Genomic DNA, 23,383 nt, shown 5'->3' on the forward strand with positions numbered 1-23,383 from the left:
TAAAATTCTGAAAGGATTCAGTCACATGAGTATCTTGAGAAACCTAGCCTATATAATTCAAAAGTTAAAATACCTTTTTAGCAGTGACTTAGCCACTTGAAATCCAAAATCTCCTAGAAAGTAAAGTTCGAGGGTTTTTTCTAATACATCTTTTCAAAAATAGCAGCATGTAGCCTTTGTCACAGATGCAGTAACTACTGAAAAAAAATATGTGTATCTCCAACAAACAGAAAGCAGCAGGAAGGTCTGAAATACTTGCCTGCTCTGTTGCAGAAAAGTGTGCAGAAGCTGAAGCTTGAGATGAGTGTCCAGTTCCTTTATTGCTATGGTCTTTCTGGATTTAATTCCTCTAAAACAAGTGTTGGGAAAGGTTCCTCAGAGAACGTCAAGAGACTCACCTCATGCATCTGTTCTGCGAAGTCCAGGCACGGTGGTCAGCAAACATCAGCTTTCCCCCTGGGTCTGCGTGTGACCTAGAAGGTGACACTGGAAGATGAAGGAACTAAAATATTCCCCTTTTCATCCCTTGCTTCACTATGGGCTGAAATGAATAGTTCAGATGGGCTCGAGTGAAGTTCTGTTTTGCTGTGTGAAGCCAGACTACCCTGTTCTGCATGAAGGGCTTGGGTTGGAGGGGAGCGGCGAACCCTGTACGGCGCACAGGCAGGCACTGGGTCATGTTCAGCTCCTAGGGAAAAGCTCTCCATTGGGAGAGTGCTGTGCTTGTTTCCCCTGCCTGGAGATGGATCAGGAAAAACCTCTCTGCTGGGTGAAATTTTACTTCCTCGTTAAACTCGTTTTCAACAGAAAATTGATGTTTTACCATAATTACAGGTTTCATTAGAGTGTTTGTTCTCCACATAATATTTTGTCCTTCTTGGAAAAATTAACACCTGAAAATGGAATATTTTGGCTGACGACTGAAATACTTTGAACTGAAGAAAAATGTGAATACCAAAACTTGCACTAAAAATATCCTTGAAGAAGTTTCAGGATGCTGAAGTGCCTGCTTAAGGGTCTCATGGCATGGCTAATGTCCTCCTGTGTGTCAGCTAGTGCCCAGCCCGCACAAGGTGACTGATCTTTTGGCTGGGGCTTTGAGTCCTTTCTTCAGGCAGGTTTCTCTGTTTTCAAGTACTTGCAGTGATCTGTAGTGTTGCCTGTTGTCATTTGGAGTACTTCTGTGTCTGAACAGTTCAGAGTAACCAGGACGCGAGTTATCTACACATGTACGTCGTGCATTCTCCATGTGAGATGCAAACGCCAGGTACCGAGTGGCATGTTCCTAACAGACTGTTAACCCCATCTCGTGTTTTGTAATGCAGATTCAGCTTTGTACTAACACAGGTTTGATTTTTTTTTTTTCCCTACCCTCTGTCTGCCTTCTAAAATGTTTCCTTGCCAGAGGCAGGAGCCGTTTCTTCATTTACAATAAATAAATGCCATGGATGTGACACCTGCCCTTTTCTGGGCTCTCACCCAGGGATTAGACTGTGCCCGGGGATCTGAGCTTTTTACATACAATGCACAGCTGTGATATAAAGAGTCTTTTGAAAGGGAGGCTTGGCAGCTTTCCCAGAAGCTAACTGAAGGGTCCATTTGTGCCTTACCTGTGATTAATTCTTTTCCGCTTGTGTTTGCAGTGGAAGGACTTGAGCCCGGCACTAACAAAACCCATTTTGTTACTCAGTTCACTGCCTCTAACTGTTTCTCCAACCTCCGGGGCTTCCCTACCTTTGCAACTGTTCACTAATATTAATTATGTGTATGCTGCTTAGTCATCTAGGAGTGACCCTCTGAAGTGGCATTTAATCAGTTTTGAGGCAGCGGGCAAAAGTGAATTATGTGAGAGGACCATAGCGGAAACACCTAGGCAAGGATGGAAAAGGTTCAGAGAGCCAGCAAAGAAAGTCTCACAGAGTTTGAGTGCTCAGGGGCTGCAAAAAGCCCTCTTTGTTGCCTCACTCTTTATCATAGAATCATAGAATCATTTTGGTTGGAAGAGATCATCAAGTCCAACCGTTAACCCAACACTGTCACTAAAACATGTCCCTGAGAACCTCATCTGCGCTTTCTGCGAAGAAGGGAGCATAAACAAGAATAATTCAAGGGTATCCCAGTGTGTCATGGAAGGAAGTTCATGGATGAGTCCTCAACGGACTTGGGTTATCCTGAGATTCTGCTGCTGGAACAGCTGCCAGGGACCACCTGTGAAATGGGTGACTGGAAGCAGCGCTTCTGCCACCCTGCATTTAGCAGAGAGCTGGGTCTCCCCGCATCCTCAGGACTGGAGAGAGAAAAGATACATTTACCAGCACCCTTCTTCCTTGAGTAGTGTGGTTTCTCTGCTTGCTGGGGAGGTGTGTTATTAACAGGCAGGCACGGAGCCCAGAAGATTAAGTGTGTTACTTCTCTGTCTAACGTGGTGAGGTTTTGATTTTGGGGCTTTGTGGTGGAGGAATTTGAGGGCCTGGCACACTTAGGTTAAAAAGGCATTAATGAGGCTGAGCTGGTGAGGGTGACATCAATAGAAGGTAAAGAAAACCAGCTTAACTTTTTACCACGTGGAGGTGGTGGGATATCTATAGGCCAGTAAGGAGAACTGAGCAGTCCAGAGAGATGTGGTGTGGGATTGGGGGAGCCCACGAAGAAGAGGCAGCTGAAGCAAAGTGTGGTAAGAGAAGAAGAAAACCTTAGCCCAACCGCTGGAGATGAACCAAGTTTTCCCCTTGAGAGATTGGAGCATAGCCACCAGAATGACACACATCTTACACAGGTACTGAAAAAAACTGGCTCTGTATTTCCCAGCTGTGTCCAGTACCTTGGAGAACCACATCCCCGAATGGCTGGGCTGGGTTGAACTGGGTAAGCTGAAAATGGAGCAAGCTCTCCCAGGGTATGTGCCAAAGTCTGGAGGAGCTTTTGCTCTGTCCTGCCACAGACCTTCACCAGAGGGACATTCAGGAAAATATACCCCTTCACTCCCCACCATGGTCTTCACTTCTTTTCAGATCAATCCACTAGTCATCTCTGCTCCAGCAACTTGAAAACCTTCAGCTTTGCTTCAAAAGAATTTATGAATTCCCCTCACAGTTCAAGTGCATTCACCAGGCGTGGGGAATTCCTTTAGATCTTTTGCTGAAGAATGCTTTTAAGTCTGGAGACTGCTTGTATCTACAAAGCAAAGCTGCTTGCTCACCGAGCAACTCTCTGCTGGAAGCACCGTCTCCCTCAGAAGATTCGCTGTTGTTCTCTGTTCCCTCTTGCCTATCTGTAAACTACCCCATGGCTAAGTAAATATTTTTATTATATCCTGTGCCAAGCTTTCTTCCCCCTCCCACAATAGAAGATGCACGTCAGCTCTTTTGACTGCAAATGAGTGCCCATCTCAGCCTCACACATCCTGGCACAATGTTTTCCAACATCAAACTGCAACAAGAAAACAAACTTTGGTTTGCTCCTCCAGTGTTAATATTGCCACCCACAGCTGCTGCAGTGAGCTCTTACAGCTGTTCTTTCAGGTGGTAGGATAAACAGAGAAGAATTACCCAGGTTGGTGCTTAGGTGGGATGGATGTGGTAACCACGGCAGCTTCTGAGCTTCCTGCTGCGGGCACTTTGCAAGTGGGAAGGCTGAACATGCTGGACATGTCCTCCTCTCTGCCAAAGCAATGCTGATGCTCCAGGCTGTGGACTCTTGAAGTTGCTTCCACTTAGTTAGAATCAAAGAATCAAAGAATCATAGAACAGTTTGGGTTGGAAGGGACCTTCAAAGGTCATCCAGTCCAACCCCCCGCCATGAGCAGGGACATCTTCAACTAGATCAGGTTGCTCAGAGCCCCGTCCAGCCTGGCCTTGAATGTCTCCAGGGATGGGGCATCTACCACCTCTCTGGGCAACCTGGGCCAGTGTTTCACCACCCTCACTGTAAAACATTTCTTCTGTCCCCATCTTTCTTATAGGCCCCTTTTAAGTACTGAAAGGCTGCAATAAGGTCTCCCCAGAGCCTTCTCTTCTCCAAGCTGAACAACCCCAACTCTCAGCCTGTCCTCATAGGTGAGGTGTTCCAGCCCTCTGATCATTTCTGTGGCTCCTCTGGCCCCTCTCCAACAGGTCCATGTCTCTCCTGTGCTGAGGGCTCCAGAGCTGGACACAGGACTGCAGGTGGGGTCTCACCAGAGCAGAGCAGAGGGGCAGAATCGCCTCCCTCGACCTGCTGGCCTGCTTCACAGGATTTGGCTTCAAAAAGCCTATATTTTCCCCAGCCATCCAGTCGCAAGACTGTACCTTTGACAAAACATCCCTTTTCTCTCTCCTCTCTGTTGCCTCTTTCTGCCTGGTTTCTCAGAAAAAGTCAGCAGAAGCGCTGTGGGGAGCAGACCGGGGGCTGCAGCCCTGCGAGTTCAGCTGCCTGCAGGGCGGTGTGGACAGCAGGCTCGCTCTGCCGCGATTGCTCCTCACACCCTGCCCTGTGTCTCGGGAAGAAAACTTGCTGCTGTTCGTTAGCGACGGCTCTAAATGAGCACCCGTTTCAGCTTTCTAGCCAAGCAGATTTTTTTTTTGGTCTTTTGGTGGCATGCATTGTAAGTATTTAACATTATCAACAGAAGGCGAAGGTCTCCAACCTCCTCTGCCAAATGAGAGCAGTGTCCTGCGTTGGAGCTCTGAAGCTCTGCAGTGCATTCAGGCGCTGCCTGTTTGATGGTGTTGCTTTCTTTGACACGCCAGTCCCAAGGTCTTTCCTTTTTTGTCTCTTTTCACTTTGTCCCGTCTCTCTTCTGTGTCTTAGGCTTTTTAGCGTCTCTCATCATATCTTGAGCTGATTAGAGCTTAGTTTACACCAGGTTTATTCACAGGCTTGTGGGCGGTCAGTGGCAGGGTGGTTTTCTAATGGGCTTGTATCTGCACGCCGCAGGGTTTGTGCCCCGTTGGTGACCCAGGGAGCTGGCAGTGCCTCACCTGTGTAGGCAGGCTCCCATGGGTTGTCCATGACCCCTTCATCATGCTGATTGGAGTTACAAGCAGAGATCCTCTTCTCACACCTGTGTGACTGAGGTTGGCCCATTCTTCCCCAGTCTCTGTGCCCCTGGACGTCCCGGTGTGCGGTGCCATGCCTTGGACAGGTCAGTGAGATCTCCGGATCCTAACGAGGCAGTGGCTGGTATATACCCAGATTTTCCATCGCCATATTCCCACAGGAGCCCTAGAAGAAGGAGATGCATTGTCTTTATTGATGTATATATGTGTTTTTAAAAAGCTGTTGCCTAGACACAGCTGTGGTTCGGACTGTTGAGTTCATAGACCCACTAAAACTGCAGTGGCATAGACAGGACCTGCGCACCTCGGCGGATTCGAGAGGGAGCTGCCAGTAGCTATCCTCTTTAGTGCAGTTACTCTGCTTTTATTCACTATGGGTAAAGGTGAGTGTTGCTCTTCCAATTATGCCTCTCCTCTGCAGAAGCTTCCCTCCAGTCTGAACGGCAGAATTATCCGCATCCTCCATTGTATTTACCGACTCCTTAGCATTTGCCAGATCCAACTGGGAGCTGCCCTGCTGGTAATCAGCATCCCCCCGGACGCGTTCCTCCCTGGCTGACTCAGCCGGCCACGGCGCTTCGGCACAGCCCTTCCGAGCAGAGAAGCAATTGCTCTTTCTGCCCTGTCTGTCTAGAGCTCTCCCCCCACAGTCCTCCCGGTGGCTGAGTCACTTCCTTCTTTAAATCTGGCCTTAAATCTTCCTTTTCTCTTCGCCCTGTGATTCACTCCCTTTGTGAAGCACTTTGCAGAGCTCTGGCTGGAAGACACTGAGCAGAGAGATGCTCCCAGTGCAGGACATACTCCTCATCTCAGAGGCACAGCGGTGAGCCCCTCGTGGAGGGGCCATGCTAAATGGTGTCTCTTAGTATCAGTATTTATCTTATCTTAGCATTTCGTTTAATGCTACATCTGACGTAGAAATAGGAGCCAACTCCTGCCTGCGGGCGAGCGCATGTGATTTCCTTTGACATCAGTGTGTGCCTGTGAGGGTTCAGCTCTACCCTTTTCCCACCCGGTTTGATTAGATGCAGTAAGGGAGACATTACAGGATCTCTGCCACTCCTCCTCATTCCTCATGGATTTATCGAGCACCACTGTGCTCAGAGAAAGGAAAGCTTCTATTTCGGCTCTGTAAGCCTGGAAATATTTTTAGTATAACATCTACACTACTCAGATTTTTGTATTAATGTTATTTTTCTCCCTTACCTGCTTATTTCCTTGATCTTGGACCCTCTCATATCTAAGTGTCTCATCTCTTTGCTCTTTCCTGGTGTGGAAGGGAATCCTCAACCAACATGCTAGTTAAAAGATGTAATCATGAATTAGCTGCTTGGCACCATTGAATTTGGCTAGACCTGCTCCGGTTACCAGCAAAGAGTGGGATAAAATTTGCCAAAGCTTTTAAATCCTGTTTTTCAATGCGATGTAGGTACTTAAGCACTAAATCCATTTTACTGTCCTTGCAGCTTAGCTGTACAAAATCTCAAGTTGCTTAGGCGCTTGGGAAAGCATCCTGCAAGTGCCTTGCCCCAGAAGTCAGGGCAGAAATGGATAAGGCCTGGGACCAGACCTGGTTCTGTGAAGGTCTGGTGGCTTCCTCAGGACAATGGAGCCCAGGCCAGTGTCGGCAGTGTAATAGCACATAATTGAAACATTTGGTATTGAATGAGGAGATTGTGGGACAGCTTGTGATGTTTCAGTCACACTTCAAGGGAGGGTCTGTTTGTTTGTGAGACTCTTGTGCTTAGGAATGTATGACAGGCTGTGCAGCTGCAGCTCTTTGTAGCTCTGCGTTTCTAAAACATGACCAATGACCAACAAAAAGTCATTTTTCAGTACAGTAAGTTTGCAAATGAAATTAAATTGTACTGTACAGGAGCTTTGTTTCTGGGGAGGGAACAGAGGTTATGGAGTTTGTTGGGGAAAGTCAACCTCTCATCCAAGGAGAGGACTTCTCATTTTATCTGATTCCTACAGGAGACATAGCAATGGAGTAAATCAGAATGGCAGTTTCTAACCAATACTGATAATCCTCAGCTCTGATTTTAATAAAGCTTCAGCAATCACATTTTTCAGCTTCAAAACAAGCAACTCTTGAGAGCAACATAATGTCTCCCTTTGCATACTGATGTTCCATTGCATACTAATCTTATATTGCATGTATTTGTTTTCTTTTGCTTAGAATGAAGTGATCAGCCAGCAACTGTCTGTCATTTTCACGCATTGCTATGGGCCCTACCCTATTCCAAAGCTCGTTGAAATTAAGCGCAAGCAGACCTCTCGCCTAGGTAAGTGTGATTTGAAGATGCTCGTTTATGGAGTGGGAAGTCTGTATCACCACCTGGGTGCATAGAGGGACACAGGTCAGAGACAAACCTGGATTTGAAAGGCAGAAATACAAAAAGGGCCCAAATCCTAGCCTGACCTGCAACCACTGCTGAAATCAGGAGGTCCATCAGGTGCTCTAGAGTGGGACCATAAATCCTCAGAGATTTGTCTGTGTTGCTAATAAGGCTGGGATCCGAGCCCTGGGCCGGGAGCCAAACGTCTGTCCACACCCCAGCCTGCTGTGTCTGTGGTGGCACAGCCCTCCCTGCCCTGCTGACAGACCCCATGCTCACAGAATCACAGAATGTTAGGAATTGGAAGGGACCTCCAAAGACCATCTAGTCCAATCCCCCTGTCAGAGCAGAAACACCTAGATGAGGTTACACAGGAACGTGTCCAGGTGGGTTTTGAATGTCTCCAGAGAAGGAGACTCCACAACCTCCCTGGGCAGCCTGTTCCAGTGCTCTGTCACCCTCACTGTAAAAAAGTTTCTTCTCATATTTAAGCGCAACCTCCTGTGTTCCAGTTTGCACCCATTGTCCCTTGTCTTATCATTGGTTGTCACTGAGAAGAGCCTGGCTCCATCCTTGTGACACTCACCCTTTACACATTTATAAGCAATAATGAGGTCACCCCTCATAAGGGAGATGCTCCACTCCCTTCATCATCTTTGTTGCTCTGCGCTGGACTCTCCCAAGCAGTTCCCTGTCCTTCTTGAACTGAGGGGCCCAGAACTGGACTGTTTGAATGTCACTGAGACGAGACAGACCCCAGTGGTTTTCCAGGGTCCTTTCGCCCCTGGCACAAAGGCTTCCCCTCACAGGGAGAGGAGTGCGATAGGGTATACATGAGCGCAGGGCCCTCCAGCGTCTGCTCAGCTGCATTTTGCTTTCGGTAGCAGACCTGGGAGGCTGTGCTGGCTTCACGTGGCGGGGACTGCTGGCTGTCATCTCAGCAAAGGTCCTCACAGACTACAAAGCTTCTGTCTGAACTCCACGTGTCTGGCTGGGGGGCTTCTGTTGTAGGCTGTCCAAAATAGCTTTGTGAGCTTTACTCATTAAAAACAATATCCTTTTACACTGTTCTCTTGTCAAAACAGGAAAATATTTTGTACGTTCATGACCCCTTCCAAACTAAACTTACTGGCTTCTTTTTTTTTTTTTTTCCCTTCTTCTTGTGATTCTAGATCCCCATTTTCTTAACAACAAAGAGATGTCAGATGTTACATTTCTGGTGGAAGGAAGACCATTTTACGCACATAGAGTGTTGCTATTTACTGCATCACCAAGGTAAAATATAAAGACATCTCTGGCTTTTAACAAAAATAGAATTTGATTTTGTCGTTTTGCCTTTTTTTTTTTTCCTGATGTTAGGATTCATTGAGGGCTAATGGCCCAGTCTTAGTTTTTCCTACGCAGATCATCTCAACAGCTTGTTTCTGGTCGATCTGCAGGATGTTTAACAAGTGTTTCCATCACTAGATTCCCACCAAGTAAATGATCCATGCTTCTGGCCATGCGTCTGACTTCATTCCACTGAGGCATATTTGCATGGAGCTCGTCATTGCATCCACCTCTTACTCACATAGGAGTCTTAATATTTTGATTCTTAAAAGTCATTTATCCTGTGAGTGGCTAAATCCTGCCTTGCATCAGTGTAGGCAGTCTCCAGGAAAAACAAGCTACTATCACACTGTAAAAAATAAAATTATATAACTATAAAATGCATCCAAAGGCAGCATTTATAGTCTCTTCCCTCTGCTCAGAAGGCTGGATGTGGATTACTCAGCTCAACCCAGCATTAAAGTTGCTAACAAACCTTATTTCTTTGCAGCTTTATAATTAAAGGTGTGCTTTTAAACAAATTTAGCTGCCCCTCCACAAGGGTTTATTTCAAGATGCGGCAAGGACAAGCCACTGAGTTTGGGTAGTTTGAGCAATGTGGGAATTGCTGCTCGACTTGCTGCCAACCCACAGCACAGGGTAAAAAGATTTGCATAAAGCAACTGCAGTATCCAACCCTGCTTTCAATTAAAGAATGGGTAGGTTGGTTTAGGGCATATTGGTAGAGGTACAGACACATTCCAAACTCCAGCTTCAAAGCTACTAAATTGTGTTCATAGTAGAGTTTGACACTAGTGAAAGCAAATCAATCGTTATCCATATTTTAATTAACAAGATGCAGTCATGATATGGAAAAGGTTACCGTACAGCAAATGCTGGTCTTTATAGATAAGCCAAGCTTTGCTCTACCACTGGAAGGTCAGATGAATTACCCAAAAGAGGAAGTACAAGGGCAGATGCTTCTGACAGCACATTTCCCATTTTTCCCTTCTGATCAATTGGGAATATCTAGTTTTAAGAAGTAAATTGCTACGTATGTATATGTCTCACATAAATCTGCAATTATTAACTTAAAAAGTGGTGGTTTTTTTCCTGAGACTTGTGTCTGAATTTCAGGTTTTGATAATCAGAGAACAGCAATGTATGCAGTTTTCTCCCCTGCCTCTTCTTACACACTTGTATTGAGCCTGCATAGAAGCAGTAAAAGTCTTAGTGTAGTTGTTTTAATGTTTTGTTCTAAAAAATATTTTTAGAGCAGCATAATGGACATAGGCCAAAATTTATCTCCTTCAAAAATGAAGATGTGCGTTTTTTAAATGTTGCAAGCCTTCCTAAAAGATCGTGTTGTTTTGAAGAAAAAAAAAAGGGGGTTGTAATATGCATCATTACAGTGTCTGCATTTCCTATGTACATTTTATTCTATTTTCATATTAGATGTATTTTTCCAAAATTTCAAATTGAAATATCCTAAAAGAGAGGCTTATTCCTTTTGGTTTGAACTTTATTTTATGTCAGTGTCTAAATCTTGATGCTTTTGGTGACAAATCCTTTCATTTCAGTGTACCGTTTTTGCAAGAGCTGATGCTGTCCTTCCACTTAGCCGTACTTTTTCACAGAGATAATTGGGCTGCTATTTCACTCTTGCTCCTTTTTATTTAGGTTTAAAGCATTGCTGTCTAGCAAGCCCTCATCTGATAGTACTTGTATTGAGATCAACTATGTGAAGTACCCCATCTTTCAGGTAAAGTCAGTTCTCACATTGAATTTGAATGGAACATTTAATAGGAACATCGTACATGCCCTGTCCAAGTTATTACATACATATTTGATAAACACGTAGCTCAGAGTAGTTGGCTTCATGGGGACAGGCCATGAAAATACAGAGCTTGCTTTCTGTATATGTAGCATACACATGTATGTGCTTCCCTTATATTTATAGAGTCAGAGCTCAGACAGTTCTGTGTATTGACTGTTATCGCTGCAGGTAATTCCCAGCTGCCTACAGTAACTTCAGGCTTGCTGGAAGCTCACTGCAGAGAGATCTTAGCTGGCTCATATTACAGCGCAAAGCCTCCCTCATTCTTTCTCATCATTCATGCATGCCCACACACAGCTGGGTGAAGGTGGGGGTGCCATTGCCAGGGAAGGAATAAGGGAACACCCATTACATATGCTATATTTTCCTGAATTACAAATGTACTGAACATTCGGGGAAATAAAATTCAGAATGAATGAATCAGCTTCCTGCAAACTGTTTGGAGCTCACCAGCAAGTCCAGACAATGTGGCTGGGGAGGGCTGAGACATTAGACTACCTGTGAGAAGGAAACACTGAACTGTGGAGAAAGAGAGGATAACCAAATATACCTTGAAATAGGAGGTATGGGCCAGTTTTATCTCGAAATCCTTGGTGGTGCTCAAGAGCTTCAGGTATTGCCTGGAATCTTTACATCACTCCCTGTTCCCTGATCTCTTGGATTTCTTTTTATAAACGCTCCCTTTGTTTTATTACAGCTGGTTATGCAGTATCTTTATTGTGGAGGTGCAGAGTCACTCCTGATTAAAAATAATGAAATTATGGAGGTAAGAAACATTTATCTTCATTGCAGTGGGAGCAATGCTGAGTGATCTGTGTACCATTCACCCCAGGGCATGTGGCCACTGGGCAAGATGTGAGCACTCCTGTAAGAGCCAGCAGTGCCTCTCCTGGAGTGCCCAGGCTGTCCCCAGTCTAATTTGGTTCTGCACTCAGGAAAATTCTTGAGCACGTACCTGACTTTAACCATGGGAGAAATCCCACTGGAGTCACAGTTCAGTTCCATTTCAAGCATGGGACTGTCAAATTTTCTGAATAAAACCTTAAGCTGCTCCCTGATAGAGACTTCTTTGCCCCTTTCTCACTGGATGTAAGACATTCGGTGCTGTTGTGCCTATTTGTAAAAGCCAAACCAAGCCAGCTGGAACTGACTGAGCCTTCAGTGTAGCCACACATCCACAGCCTGTATGGATGTCAAGTCATCCTCTTCCAAATACTGTGTGCTGTCATTACCAGCTGTGATCAGCCTAATGACTCCCAACTATGTAGAACTTAGAGATATATGAACAAATTCTTACTAGTCATTCAGGGATTTTGCCTGTTGACAATCACTAAATTACGGCAGCCAAAAAAAGAATACAGGACAGTAAATACTAAAATCAGAGCTACTTAAACAGCTGGTAAACACCAGTCTACAGATTATACAAAGTATACCCACTTTGACTTTGTGAGCTTTATAGGAAAAGGTCACCAATTCCATATTTCATTTGTAGTTTTGAAAGAACCTCCTGAATTTCTAACCCTATCTGAAATAAGGAGTCTCAGACTAGGCAGTGAAGCAGCTTTACAGACATCCATATGTTATCACCTAGGCTGTTAAAAAGCTTGTGCCGCAGTTCAGCTGGCAGCTTGCTCTACTTTTGTGACATCTCAAAACTTCTGTGACTCAAGAATGTATGACTGATTGATTGATCTGTTGATAACGGATCTGGCCACGGTTCCTCACAGTTTAAAGTAATTATGAACCAGCATGTGACTGCTTGAGCCACAGAAGCAGCTGGAATAGGATTTGGCTTTATCTTTCAAAACTGCATTTAGCAACTTGCCTTATTACAAATATGATAACAAGAAGCACCAGAAATACTCCACAGAAATCTTTGCTGCAATTCATAATTGGGGCCAGCTGGCTTCTATCACATCAGCACTGCAGATTTCCAGCACTTGGATTTATTTATGGGATTAAAACAGAACTTGAGCGGGCTACATAGAAGAAGTCAGAATAATGTCATGGCAGTTGCAGGGTTTTGTTCCCTGGTGCTCCTAACCAGCGGCACGAGAGCTCTTTTGGAATTCACAGGATAGCTTTTTGTCACACAGTCCTAGATGGCAAGGGCCGTATAAATGCATGAACACCTAAACAGCTTGGCCTAAGAGACCTGGCTGGGTTAGAGCAAGGTGTCAAGCAGTGAAGAACCCCAAACTGCTTCCTAAACCAGAACAGAGAACCGGAGGAGATGACCTACCATGGAAAGACAGAAAATGAAATTCCTTTTCCCTGCTGTAAAAGGAGAGAAAGGGGGCTATAAGAAATCCTACTGCTACTGAAATCAGCTGGAGAACTCAATATTTAAGCCGTTTTGACCCTACAGTCTTCAGGTTATGCCCACAGAGTAAAGAGGCACGCAGAGATCCCAAGGCGGTGCCAGCCCAGGTAGTGTATCCATAGGATGGATGCAGGGCCTAAGAGAGAGGTCAGCTGGAGTCCTGGTGGTATGAGAGCCATGGTAGTGCAGCGATCCAGACATGTGCCACTAACACAAGTGTTTCTGGGCAGTGCCCCATGCCAGGCTTGATCCCACTTTGCTTTAGATCTTGCTGTGCACCCATTCCTTGGAGTGACGTGGAGCCAGACTGCGTTTCAGTGCCCGTGGCCTAGACGTGGCCTTACTGCTGCTCACAAGCTAGAGCACAGAGCATATGGAGACCTGACTCCATTTCCTTGAGCCTGCTTAGGTGACAAATATGAGGTTTATTGCCTCTCTAGATTTTTAAGACTGCCTCGGGGTGGTTATTGTTATCTGGTTTGAATTCTTCTATACTCCTGGTCCTGGCCCTTCTGCTGACATCCCCACATCCAGCCCAGGTGCTCTGTTTCAGCCAGAGCTTGGGGAACAGTTAAGCCAGACACCATTTTTTTCCATGATTGTAATTGTAGGTCCCTCCTTGCAGAGTCATGTTCGCAGAGTGACCAAAGGCTCTCCAAGCTGCCGTTTCCTTTTTCTTTTCTCTCTCGTACACACACACACACCCCCACCCCATCCCAAAGTCAGCATGTGGACCTGAACAGCCTGTGGTGATCTCTCCAGGTACAGCTTCCCACAGTGCGATCTAAGGGGACTGCAAAGGGTTGAGGCAACCAAGCAGCCTTCTTATTCTGTCAGTACTTTCATGAAAACTGAAACAGAGAAAAAGAATATAATGAAACAGTAAAGAAGCAAGCCTCAATTCTGTATCGCTCAGCGGTTTTGACTATTTTTTCCTTGCTTTTCCTTTTTAGCTTCTCTCTGCTGCTAAATTTTTCCAGCTTGAAGCTTTACAACGACACTGTGAGATCATTTGCGCAAAAAGCATTAATACAGAAAACTGCGTGGATATTTATAATCATGCCAAGGTAAAAATAACCACATATGCTTGTGTGTTATGTGTCTGTCGTCATACGTGTAGGTCAGTTTTATGATAAGCAGTGATAGCTTGTTATTTGTTTAAGATTTGTTATTTACTGGGACTGAGTGGCTAATAGGTACCTACTATAGTGACAGTCCTAAATGATGTAGTGTGAAAACACCTGTGACAACTGCTCACTCCCTTCTCTGAGTCCTTCAAACTCAATTTGAGGGTACCACCATGTGGCAGACCCATCCCTTACCAAGGCAACCCCAAATGCTGAGTTATTCACCAAGAATCACCTAACTGAATGACACCTCTCTTTCACTTTCCAAGCTGCAGTTTCCCCTCACAGCCTCCTGTTCCCTCCTGCCTGAAGCCCACTGGGGTGATACACTCAATGCTGGTAACAGCTTGTCAATATATAAAAATGCCAGGTTGTCAAAGTGCAACATCTTAGAGCTGTGCAAGGACAGCAGTGACAATTTTGTGTCTCGGAGAGGAGATATTTGTAGCCTCTTATTGGAATAAAATTAGTTACTTAGCTTCTGGAGGTGGGGGGGCTAAGTCATTAGGCATGGCATTTTTTGACCCAGAAAACCTATTTTCAGTCAAGTGGTTGCCACATTGATTAGTTTTAGTTTTTCCCTGGCTTAGTAGCTAGACTTTCACTTGGAAGATGGAAATGATACACGGATAGTTGCAATGTAATACTTTTAAAGCATTCCATAGATGATTTTTTCTATAACTTACATGGGCTATACAAAAGATAAAGTGGTGAAGCATGATTTGGAGATTTGATTGAACAGAGTAATCCTCGGATTCCTCCAAGCCCCTGCCGATCTGACCTCCCTTCCCATCATCAGGTATTTCCTACAGAGTCATAATGCTAGGTCTTGATGTACAGATAACGCACAATCAGTGTTTTAAAAGAGCATAAAGTTCCACGTATAAAAGGAATAAGAAATGAGGTGTATCTGCAGATCCATTTATTGTAACAGGGCAAAAAAGTGTCACCAGTGCAGGAATCTTTTGAAAAATATTTGATTTATCTTCTACCTCATTTGGGAGCTTCTTAATTTGTATTACTATTTCTAAAAGTAAAAGGAATAATTTTGTTTTGACATCACATGTTTTCTTTGAATTGTGAAATGTGGCTGTTATTTACATCCTGACTGAAGAAAGTTCTTCCATGGAGCTTTAGACCTCTCTGAGGAACTTGTACATGACAAGTGCTGGGACTGAACAAACCCACTGGCTAAATCCACCTCCTTGTTTGCCTGCAAGGGCCCCGACCTGCAAGTTTTCTGTGCCTGCATCTCCCAGTGGAGGCAGTGGGAATGGTACTTGAGAGGCTTTTCCAGCCATGGTCATGTTTGCGCTGACACGAGTAGTGCATTGCAGAGACAGGCAAGCTAGCTGTGAATGAAAACTTGACTTTTGGAATTAGTTAAGCCACATCACCCTGGAACTCTGCATGGGCTAACTTACCAGGGCTAAGCTTCACATTGCTATACCTGGAAGGCTTCTGGAACCTGAACTCACACATTTAAAACTAGTTCTGATACCCCTCTATTATGATGTCTGCAGAGCAGAGGACACACTCCATCTTTTTGCTCGTGGTCTGTGTGATATGCAGGTGATTAACCTGACCACAGACTGTGCTCCCCAGAGTGCTCCTGTCGCACAGCAGCTTCATTTGTTTGTTGTATAAATATGAGAAAATGGTGGAAGAGGCCAGATGGTCCTGATGAGCCGAGGGAGCTCACAAGCAGTTCAAGCGCAGCTGGCCAGCCAACCGTCTGCCTTTCTGTGTTGCTCTTTGAAGTGTGAAAGAAAATAGTGTTAGACCACAGTGAGAACGGGAATAAGGTGAGCAGGCACTGAAGCCAGGAACCACCGCATCAGCCGGGAGCATGTTATGAGTAACTTGCTCCTGTTGTAGGTACCATTTGTAGTCCTTGCTGCTTTGCAAGCTCAGCTGCACCTTCAGGAACTCAGATGGTGCTGAGACTTGTCTTTCCAGTTGGGGATGTGTGAGCAGGTTGGCCCAGAGACATACGGAGCACTGTCTTTGTCATCATGATCGAGAGAAAGATATGATTTGGTGGAATCATAGTACAAACTGAGCACAGATTTGGAAGGCTGTCTGTGCTGAGGGCCTAGGTTGTAGAAGAGTGTTTAGCAGGGTGATGAGCTGTGCAAATGGAGCTGTAGGAACAAAAGATTGAGTCCCTGTGTTAAAGAGGTGAAGTACTGCTAGGGAGGTGAGACAGTGTGGATTTGGTCAAATTTACAACTTAAAAGCTGATTTGAGAGTATTAAAATAATCTATGGCATCCCTATGGGCTTTTCATTCTTAAAAGTGCAACACAGAATCATAGAATATCAGGTTGGAAGTGACCTCAAGGATCATCTGGATTAACCTTTCTTGGTAAAAGCACAGTCTAGACAAGATGGCCCAGCACCCTCTCCAGCTGAGTCTTAAAAGTGTCTAGTGTTGGGGAATCTACCACTTGACATTATTCCAATCGCTGATTGTTCTCACTGTGAAAAATTTCCCTCTTGTGTCCAATCAGAATCTCCCCAGGACTAACTTGTACCCATTACCCCTTGTAAAAAGGGAGTCTCTGTCTTTGTAGCCACCCTTTAAATACTGGAACATGGTGATGGGGTCTTCCCTAACCCTTCTCAAGGCTTAGTGAGCCGAGTTCTCTCAGCCTTTCCTCGTATGGTGGCTTCCCACTCTTTTGATTCCAGCCTTCTCTGGACCCTCTCTAGCCTGTCCACATCTTTTTTTGTATAGTGGCAACCAAAACTGAGCACAATATTCCAGGTGTGGCCTGACAAACACCGAGTAGAGTGGGATAATGACTTCTTTGTCTCTGCTGGTGATGCCCTTGCTCATGCAGCCCAGCATCCTGTTGCCTTTCTTTGCCACAGCAGTAGCACACTGCTCACTCAGATTGAGCTTGTTGTCCACCAGAACTCCCAGGTCCCTTTCCACAGAGCTGCTCTCCAGCCTGTGCTGCACACCTGGATTATGTTTTCCCAGGTGAAAGACCTTATGCTTGGCCTTGTTGAAGTTCATAAGGTTCTTGTTAGCTCACTCTTCCAGCCTACCCAGGTCATCTTGCAGAGTGACTCCCTTCTGAAATGTCCAGTTCCCCACTCAGTTTGGTATCATTGGCAAATTTCATCAGGGTACACTTGATCCCATCATCCAGATGACTTATGAAGATATTAAACAGCATTGAGCCCAAAGGCAGTCATTTGATTAGCATCACTTTATGGTTTTCATTTTTCAAAGTCTTTGTCACTGTTCTTTACTTCCAGAAATAAAATAAAGTAACTGGGCAAATTTGATTTGTAATGGTGATTGATTAGTTAGCCGTAGATAGCAGTTGTGTTTTACATGAATATGCCCCCAAACACCCCAAAAAATCATCTGGAGTTTCAAATACATGCCTAAAACACTCAGCACTTGCATAGATAGCAATCTGGGCCTCAGAACAAATCTGAAAAAGAAAAGTACATTATTCCCTCAATCTTGTGAATATGTTGAAGTAATGAATAGGGATGAATCGTGTTTCAGAGAATACAGATTCATGTACATGCTGTCACATCCAGGTACAAAATAATGCACTAATAATTTGGTGGAAACTTGCATGGTTTGAAATCAAGATAAATTAATTCATTTTCCTCTGGTTCTACCTAGTCCTAATCTGTATTAATTTTTTCTTTTCTGTTTTTTTAAAAAATTTTTAGCAATTTCCATTCTTAGTTCTGACTGTGACAAGGTGGTAGTGGGCAACACTGCTGTGTAGTTGCTCCAGTCTGGACCCAAACCTATGCAATGCCTTAGCAGTTCTGGCCCACGTGTTCTACAAACCTCCATTTCTCCTCCAAAGATTCCTCAAAGCACGAAACTTTGCATAAGAGGATTCTGCAGTCATATGTCCCACCCGTGCTAAGGATGGCATTAATGAAATGTGGTCTGTAGTATGTTTTCCCAAATGGGCAGTTTTAGGGTGTAACTTCTGGCATGAAGTCATGGGTCTGGTGAACTCTGTGGTAAAACTCCCACCAGTTGCCAAGGGAGCAAAGCTTCAGCCCCTGGAAGTTTGCTTCCTTAACAACCAAAGCTTTGTAACATGTAATTGTTACCAGAATCACCAGCATAAAACACTGTTTGTTTAACTCCTTCCCCTCCACACACATATATCTGTAAGCTTTACTGTGCCTGTCTGAAAGGCTTAGCTTGTGTATTTGTTTGTGTGCAGCTCTGATGCACTGTATATGCCGAGTGGGTTTTATCAGAATGGTTATATCTTTCTCTAATTTCACTTCTTGTAGTTTCTCGGAGTCACAGAACTATCTTCCTATTGTGAAGGCTACTTTCTAAAAAATATGATGGTCCTCATTGAAAATGAAGCTTTCAAACAGCTGTTGTATGACAAGAACGGAGAAACGTCTGGTCAAAATGTACTAGAGGACTTACAGAGGACGTTGGCCACAAGGATTCAGTCAATCCATTTGTCTTCTTCAAAGGGCTCCATTGTGTAAATCTGAGGAAGATGGTAACCGTTGAATAAAGACCCTGCAAGTTAAGTCTGCTGTTGCAGTTGCTTACACCCATTGCAGTTGCTTAAACGATTCAAAAAACATAATTCAAAAATTCTCCTTTACATCCCAATAGTTCTGTGTTGGCTAAAGGTGCTGTGCTGGGGCTGTGGCCTCATTTGGATGACGGAATACAGAAAAACAAAAGCTCCTCCATGTTTATAAGCAAACGAGGTACAAGAGCATCCAGTGAATCGCTGTTGTACTCAAATCCTGAACACACACGTGTGGTCGTGGAGCTTGATGCTAACAAAAGCCAGGACTCACATCAGTGAACAGCAGAAACTCCTGCCTGAGCGGTGGTACCAGGGAACACCTGAATTGGCCAATTAATCATTTAAGGCGGATTTGTTCCAATGTTACACGTTTAAGAACTATATCTATCCCAGAGTCCATTATCTCATGCATTCAAGAAATGTAAGAACTGTTATTACTGTCAAGCAAAGATCGACTGTATTAGAGAGTGGGTAAGACTGTTAAAACTGAGGAAATATACTGGCAGATTTTTAGGGGTGGGGACTTTATAAATTGTTCATAAAAATCAATGGGGTGGCCTTGTAGTTTACAAACTATTTCTTAAGCTTAAAATTTCATTTTCGACAGAGCTGTGTTTGAGAATCTATGTAACATGTTTTTTTAAATGGTAAAATGTACATTGTGTAAACATACATATGATCAAGTTTTGCTTGTATTCTTTCCTAGGGTGGTATAATCTTGCCTAACCGGCTGTGGTTACACCAAAGAGGTACATTACCCAGACTATCTCTAATACAGTAGTTGGGGGGCAGGAGAACTGCATGCTACTTGTAATTTGGGGTTAAAAGCAATGACAAACTCAACATGCATTTGCATGGTAACCGTACCTGTGAAATGTTACGTTCGTGCTGTTTCGCCAAGACAAATGCAATGTTACTTCTTGTCAAAACTTCATTTGTGAAATTAACATATTTTTTCATTTGGTATGATTGGTTGTGATATGATACCCCTAGAGACCCTTCTTGAGATGCTGATTTCTGTTTGTTACAGTGAAGGGACGATAACAGATCTTCAGTAATGTGTCGATACTTTGCTACTGGCCAGAGGTTGTGTCTGAGTTAGACTTTTAAAAATTATAATTAAATATGTACTATAGAATGATTTCTCACTGTATCCTGAGAATGTATAGGTTATCTACAATGCAGGGTTTGGGTGGGGTGGGATGGGGGGTGTGATTTAATGTCAAAGCTTCTTTTATTTTGCAGCATATTGTCAGCAAGACAAATCTATTCTGTGCCACAACATTCCTGATGCTCTGTCTCTGAAAACCATAGGAAGAAGTAGGCAAAGATGTTGCCTTCTCCATGGCAAAGTGACATTAATGTATTTCTTTTCTAGCATGCCGTTCAGAAACTGTGCCCAGTTCATAGACTTCAGCAGTTTTTATTTTGACAGTGCATGTTAACCTTTTGTTCTTTTGTTGAAATATCTACGTCAGGTGCTCTTCCATGTTGATAGCTTTTGGCATGCTCTGGGAGCACAGTTTTGGCTTTAGTTATCAACACAGTAGGAAGCTGTTTTATGACTCTGAGGTGTAAATCCTTCTGTGTGCTTGGTCTTTTAAAGCCTCTACAGTTTCTGCAACAAATTAGAAAAATGTCTAAACTGCCACTAATGTTGGAGAAACACAGCAGGTCAGTCAATTAGACTTTTTTTTTCCTGCATAGTAGATGTTCACACAAGATGTTATCTGGATCATTTGGGTAATGGCAACTTCTGTGTGAATGTTGTGATCTTAGAGAAGCGAGACCATGGTTGATGCGAGAGCAACACACAGGGGTGCTTGTTGTCGTTTGGTGTGCCTCCTCATCCATGGAAACCCATCCTTCCATGCCAATGATAACTAGATAGGAGCAGACCTCACCCTGCAGCTTCATGGTTTAAAATAGCAATGTTTTTCAGACAATAATCATGATATTGAATTCTTCCCTTGGGTACATACATAGTGGCCAGTGGACTTATCAGGAGTTGCATGCACATGTATCCATAAGCAAAATAGCTTTATCTGGGAAACGTGCCCACACATATACCTGCGGACAGGCAGTCTGGTGCCTAATGTTATAGTGGTAGCCGCAAGTGTTGTGCCCCTGTTTCTAGCTCAAATACTAAATGTGCTTTGCTAAGGAGGTATAGAGCCCTGTCTGCACAGGCTGCACTGGGATGGTGATGTCTTTTGAGCATTTGGAGGAACCTGCCTGAGACTCATTAGGAAGAAAACACTGATAACCCTGTGCTAGTCATTCTGATGAGTTGAGTGTGTCATGGTAAGGTTTGCTAGTTTTTGTTCAGAGATAAAGGGCTTAACATGTCCTTTGGCAGTGGTACATCAATTGAGTGGCCACCTTGTTTGGGCATTCAAAGGCGAACATGACCCAAAGGCCCTAGCGAGCTGCCCCTGAACACACGTCGTGTGACTCTGGCGGCAGGGCTGCGTCTGCCCACACATCCCTGTGTCCCGTTGCTTCTTTCGGGGGCTTGTGAATCTGGCTGGCTGAGCACGCCAGAAAGTGCGGCACCCGCTGCTGCCGCCAGGTCCGCTTCGTTGGTGTTTGGCAAATGGTAGGAGAGAACAAGCCCCAAGAAGTGATCTTTCAAAGCTGTTACAGGAAGGGAATGTGGCTGTTGATTTATAATGGAATAACTTTTGCCCTTGAAAACACTGGTAATCCTGAAGTGGTAGACATATAGCTGAAAGGAACCTTAACAAAAAAATAAATAATCATGACTTCCAATTCTTTTTCAACCTGTGAGCCCCATCACTTTTACCAGCAGAAGAGCCAGACCCTGTGTAGCACTGGCATTCATTTCTTCTAGAAGTAGTCAGCAGACCTTTGTGGATCCACAGACCAGAGTTTGAAAATGGTGATTTCAGTCCACCTCTCCTGCCGTGAGGCCAGGTGAAGTCTAGCTGAACCGCACCAGACAACGTGCAGCTTGCAGGCCCTCGAAACATCCAATGACAGGGATCCATGATCTTCACCACTCTCGTAATCAGGAGGTTCTCCTAAAAGACTTGTTTGGAATTTCTTTACTGCAAATCGTGCCACTTTTCCATCAAGCCCTGACTGGTAGGAAGAACAGATGTTCTTACAAGATCTTCTTACAAGATTATTCAATGTATGAGAGAAATTATCCTACTTGCCTCACTAGTATAGTCTTTCCTAGTTCCTTTGCTAGTATTTTCCAGGTCTCTGATTTTTGCTGTCATTCTCATCATGACTCCTCAGTTTCCCTAAAATGCAGTACACCAGCAGGGGTTTTATACAGTAACAAGCAAAACAGAGTAACTGTCTCCTGTAGTTTATGTAAAGCATATGAGAAAATATATCCTGGAATATTTTCTACATCATCCCATGACTGACTCTGATCTAATCTGTCTTCTGTTATAATTCCTGGCTGATTCACTGCTGTTTTCCCAGGAATTCCCACTTTTATTTTTGCATTTGTTTACTATACCTTCCAATGTATAACACTTTCAACTTGTCTTTATTAAATTTGTTATGCTTTAATTGGGACAATTTCCTCACTTCATCAAGATCAATTGCAATTCTGATCCTGTCTTCTAGCCTATTTCATAATCTCCAAGCTTTATTATACGTGGCTTCATGCATGGATTCTTTATTCCATTAATCTGGGGCTGAGGGGGCAAGGGCTCTGTTGTCAATTTAAACTAAAAAGCAGTGTGAGTTTCAGTGGGTGCCCATGAACACCATCCCTATCAGATAAGGCACTTCCCAGCAGAGGATTTTATTACCATTTTTTAGAGAGATGGTGTTATCTTAGAAGATGAAAAGCCTTCTGCTTCTTTAGTCTTTGTATGAGTTGCAATAATTTACAAATTTTGAGGTAAAATATTGCCTCCTGTTTAGGTGAAATGGAAAAAAGTACAACCACCTTAGAAAAACTTGTGATTTTCTTTTCCCTGTTTTTTTAGATCATAACTTTCCAGCCTGTAGCGAGTGAAGGGCTGTTTCAGTTCTTTTCCATCTGTCTTTTTTTTACTAATCCACTGCTGTAATATTTGAGGACTTAGAGGCATCCTGCCCCTGCCTCATGGCAGATCTTTGCTTCTGCTTCTCTGCATCATCCTCCCTAAGTTTCCAGAAGTTCCTCACATTTCCACTTTGCCTCACGTGCTGCCATTCACAGGTTTTTTTACTCTAGAGCCACGCTGGATCCCTTCCCAAGCCCAGAAAGGGTATCCGTGTTCTCCTGAATGGGCAATTTTCCAGTAATCGGCTGGAGAGCTGAGTAAAGGATGAGGAATGTAGAAGGGCAAAGATTTTGGATACCACAGAGGAAAGCTGGTATTCTTTTCATGGCAAATCTCAGCACTGTCTATTTGTTTCTTAGATTTTCCCCCAATCTATTCCTTATGCCTGGTGTCCTCTAAACACAGCTGGTGGCCAGATGTTCTCCCTTTTGGAAAAGGGCCAGCTTTCTAACAGCTAAGGCACGTTTTTTGTTTCCCAGCTAGAACTTTTGCCTGCTTGGTCTCAGCTTCAGAGTAGATTTGTGCAAATGTCTATTAAAGACAGAGGAAACATCTTTAAAAGGTGTGAAGGTTTAGTAGCCGGGCTGCTGTTGGCACTAATGAGAGGCACTTGCTGAATCCTCCACGTGCTGCTTTTGACACTGAGACTTTTTGTACGGAATGCCCTCTGGCTTCATACCAAACATTGCACGAGCACGGGATGCGTGTGGTATGCTGGGGGCTCGTGGAAACTCTACTTTTGTTTCAAAGCGTACCAGAACTGGCTGCTCTTTGAAGATTAAAAGGAAAAGGGAAATCCTCAGTTTGTACTGAAATTAACTGCT

At 44.1% G+C, this 23,383-nt stretch overlaps 1 protein-coding gene across 5 annotated transcripts in view; it reads left to right on the forward strand.

Annotated features, from left to right (window-relative positions):
• The window catches only part of ABTB3 (ankyrin repeat and BTB domain containing 3), a 177,268-nt gene extending 157,602 nt beyond the window's left edge, over window positions 1-19,666 (forward strand). For 3 of the 5 annotated variants that reach the window (XM_065039361.1, XM_065039396.1, XM_065039390.1), the window contains 7 exons: window positions 1,196-1,267; window positions 7,219-7,324; window positions 8,551-8,653; window positions 10,367-10,448; window positions 11,221-11,289; window positions 13,800-13,913; window positions 18,263-19,666. In XM_065039361.1, coding sequence (XP_064895433.1) covers window positions 1,196-1,267; window positions 7,219-7,324; window positions 8,551-8,653; window positions 10,367-10,448; window positions 11,221-11,289; window positions 13,800-13,913; window positions 18,263-18,472 — 756 coding nt within the window. In that variant the 3' untranslated portion in view covers window positions 18,473-19,666. The remainder of the gene's footprint in view (window positions 1-1,195; window positions 1,268-7,218; window positions 7,325-8,550; window positions 8,654-10,366; window positions 10,449-11,220; window positions 11,290-13,799; window positions 13,914-18,262) is intronic. The other 2 variants (XM_065039372.1, XM_013368698.3) reach the window with 2 other exon arrangements.
• The last annotated feature ends 3,717 nt before the right edge of the window (window positions 19,667-23,383 follow it).

This window comes from Columba livia, chromosome 1, assembly GCF_036013475.1.
Source record: "Columba livia isolate bColLiv1 breed racing homer chromosome 1, bColLiv1.pat.W.v2, whole genome shotgun sequence".
NCBI lineage: Eukaryota > Metazoa > Chordata > Aves > Columbiformes > Columbidae > Columba > Columba livia.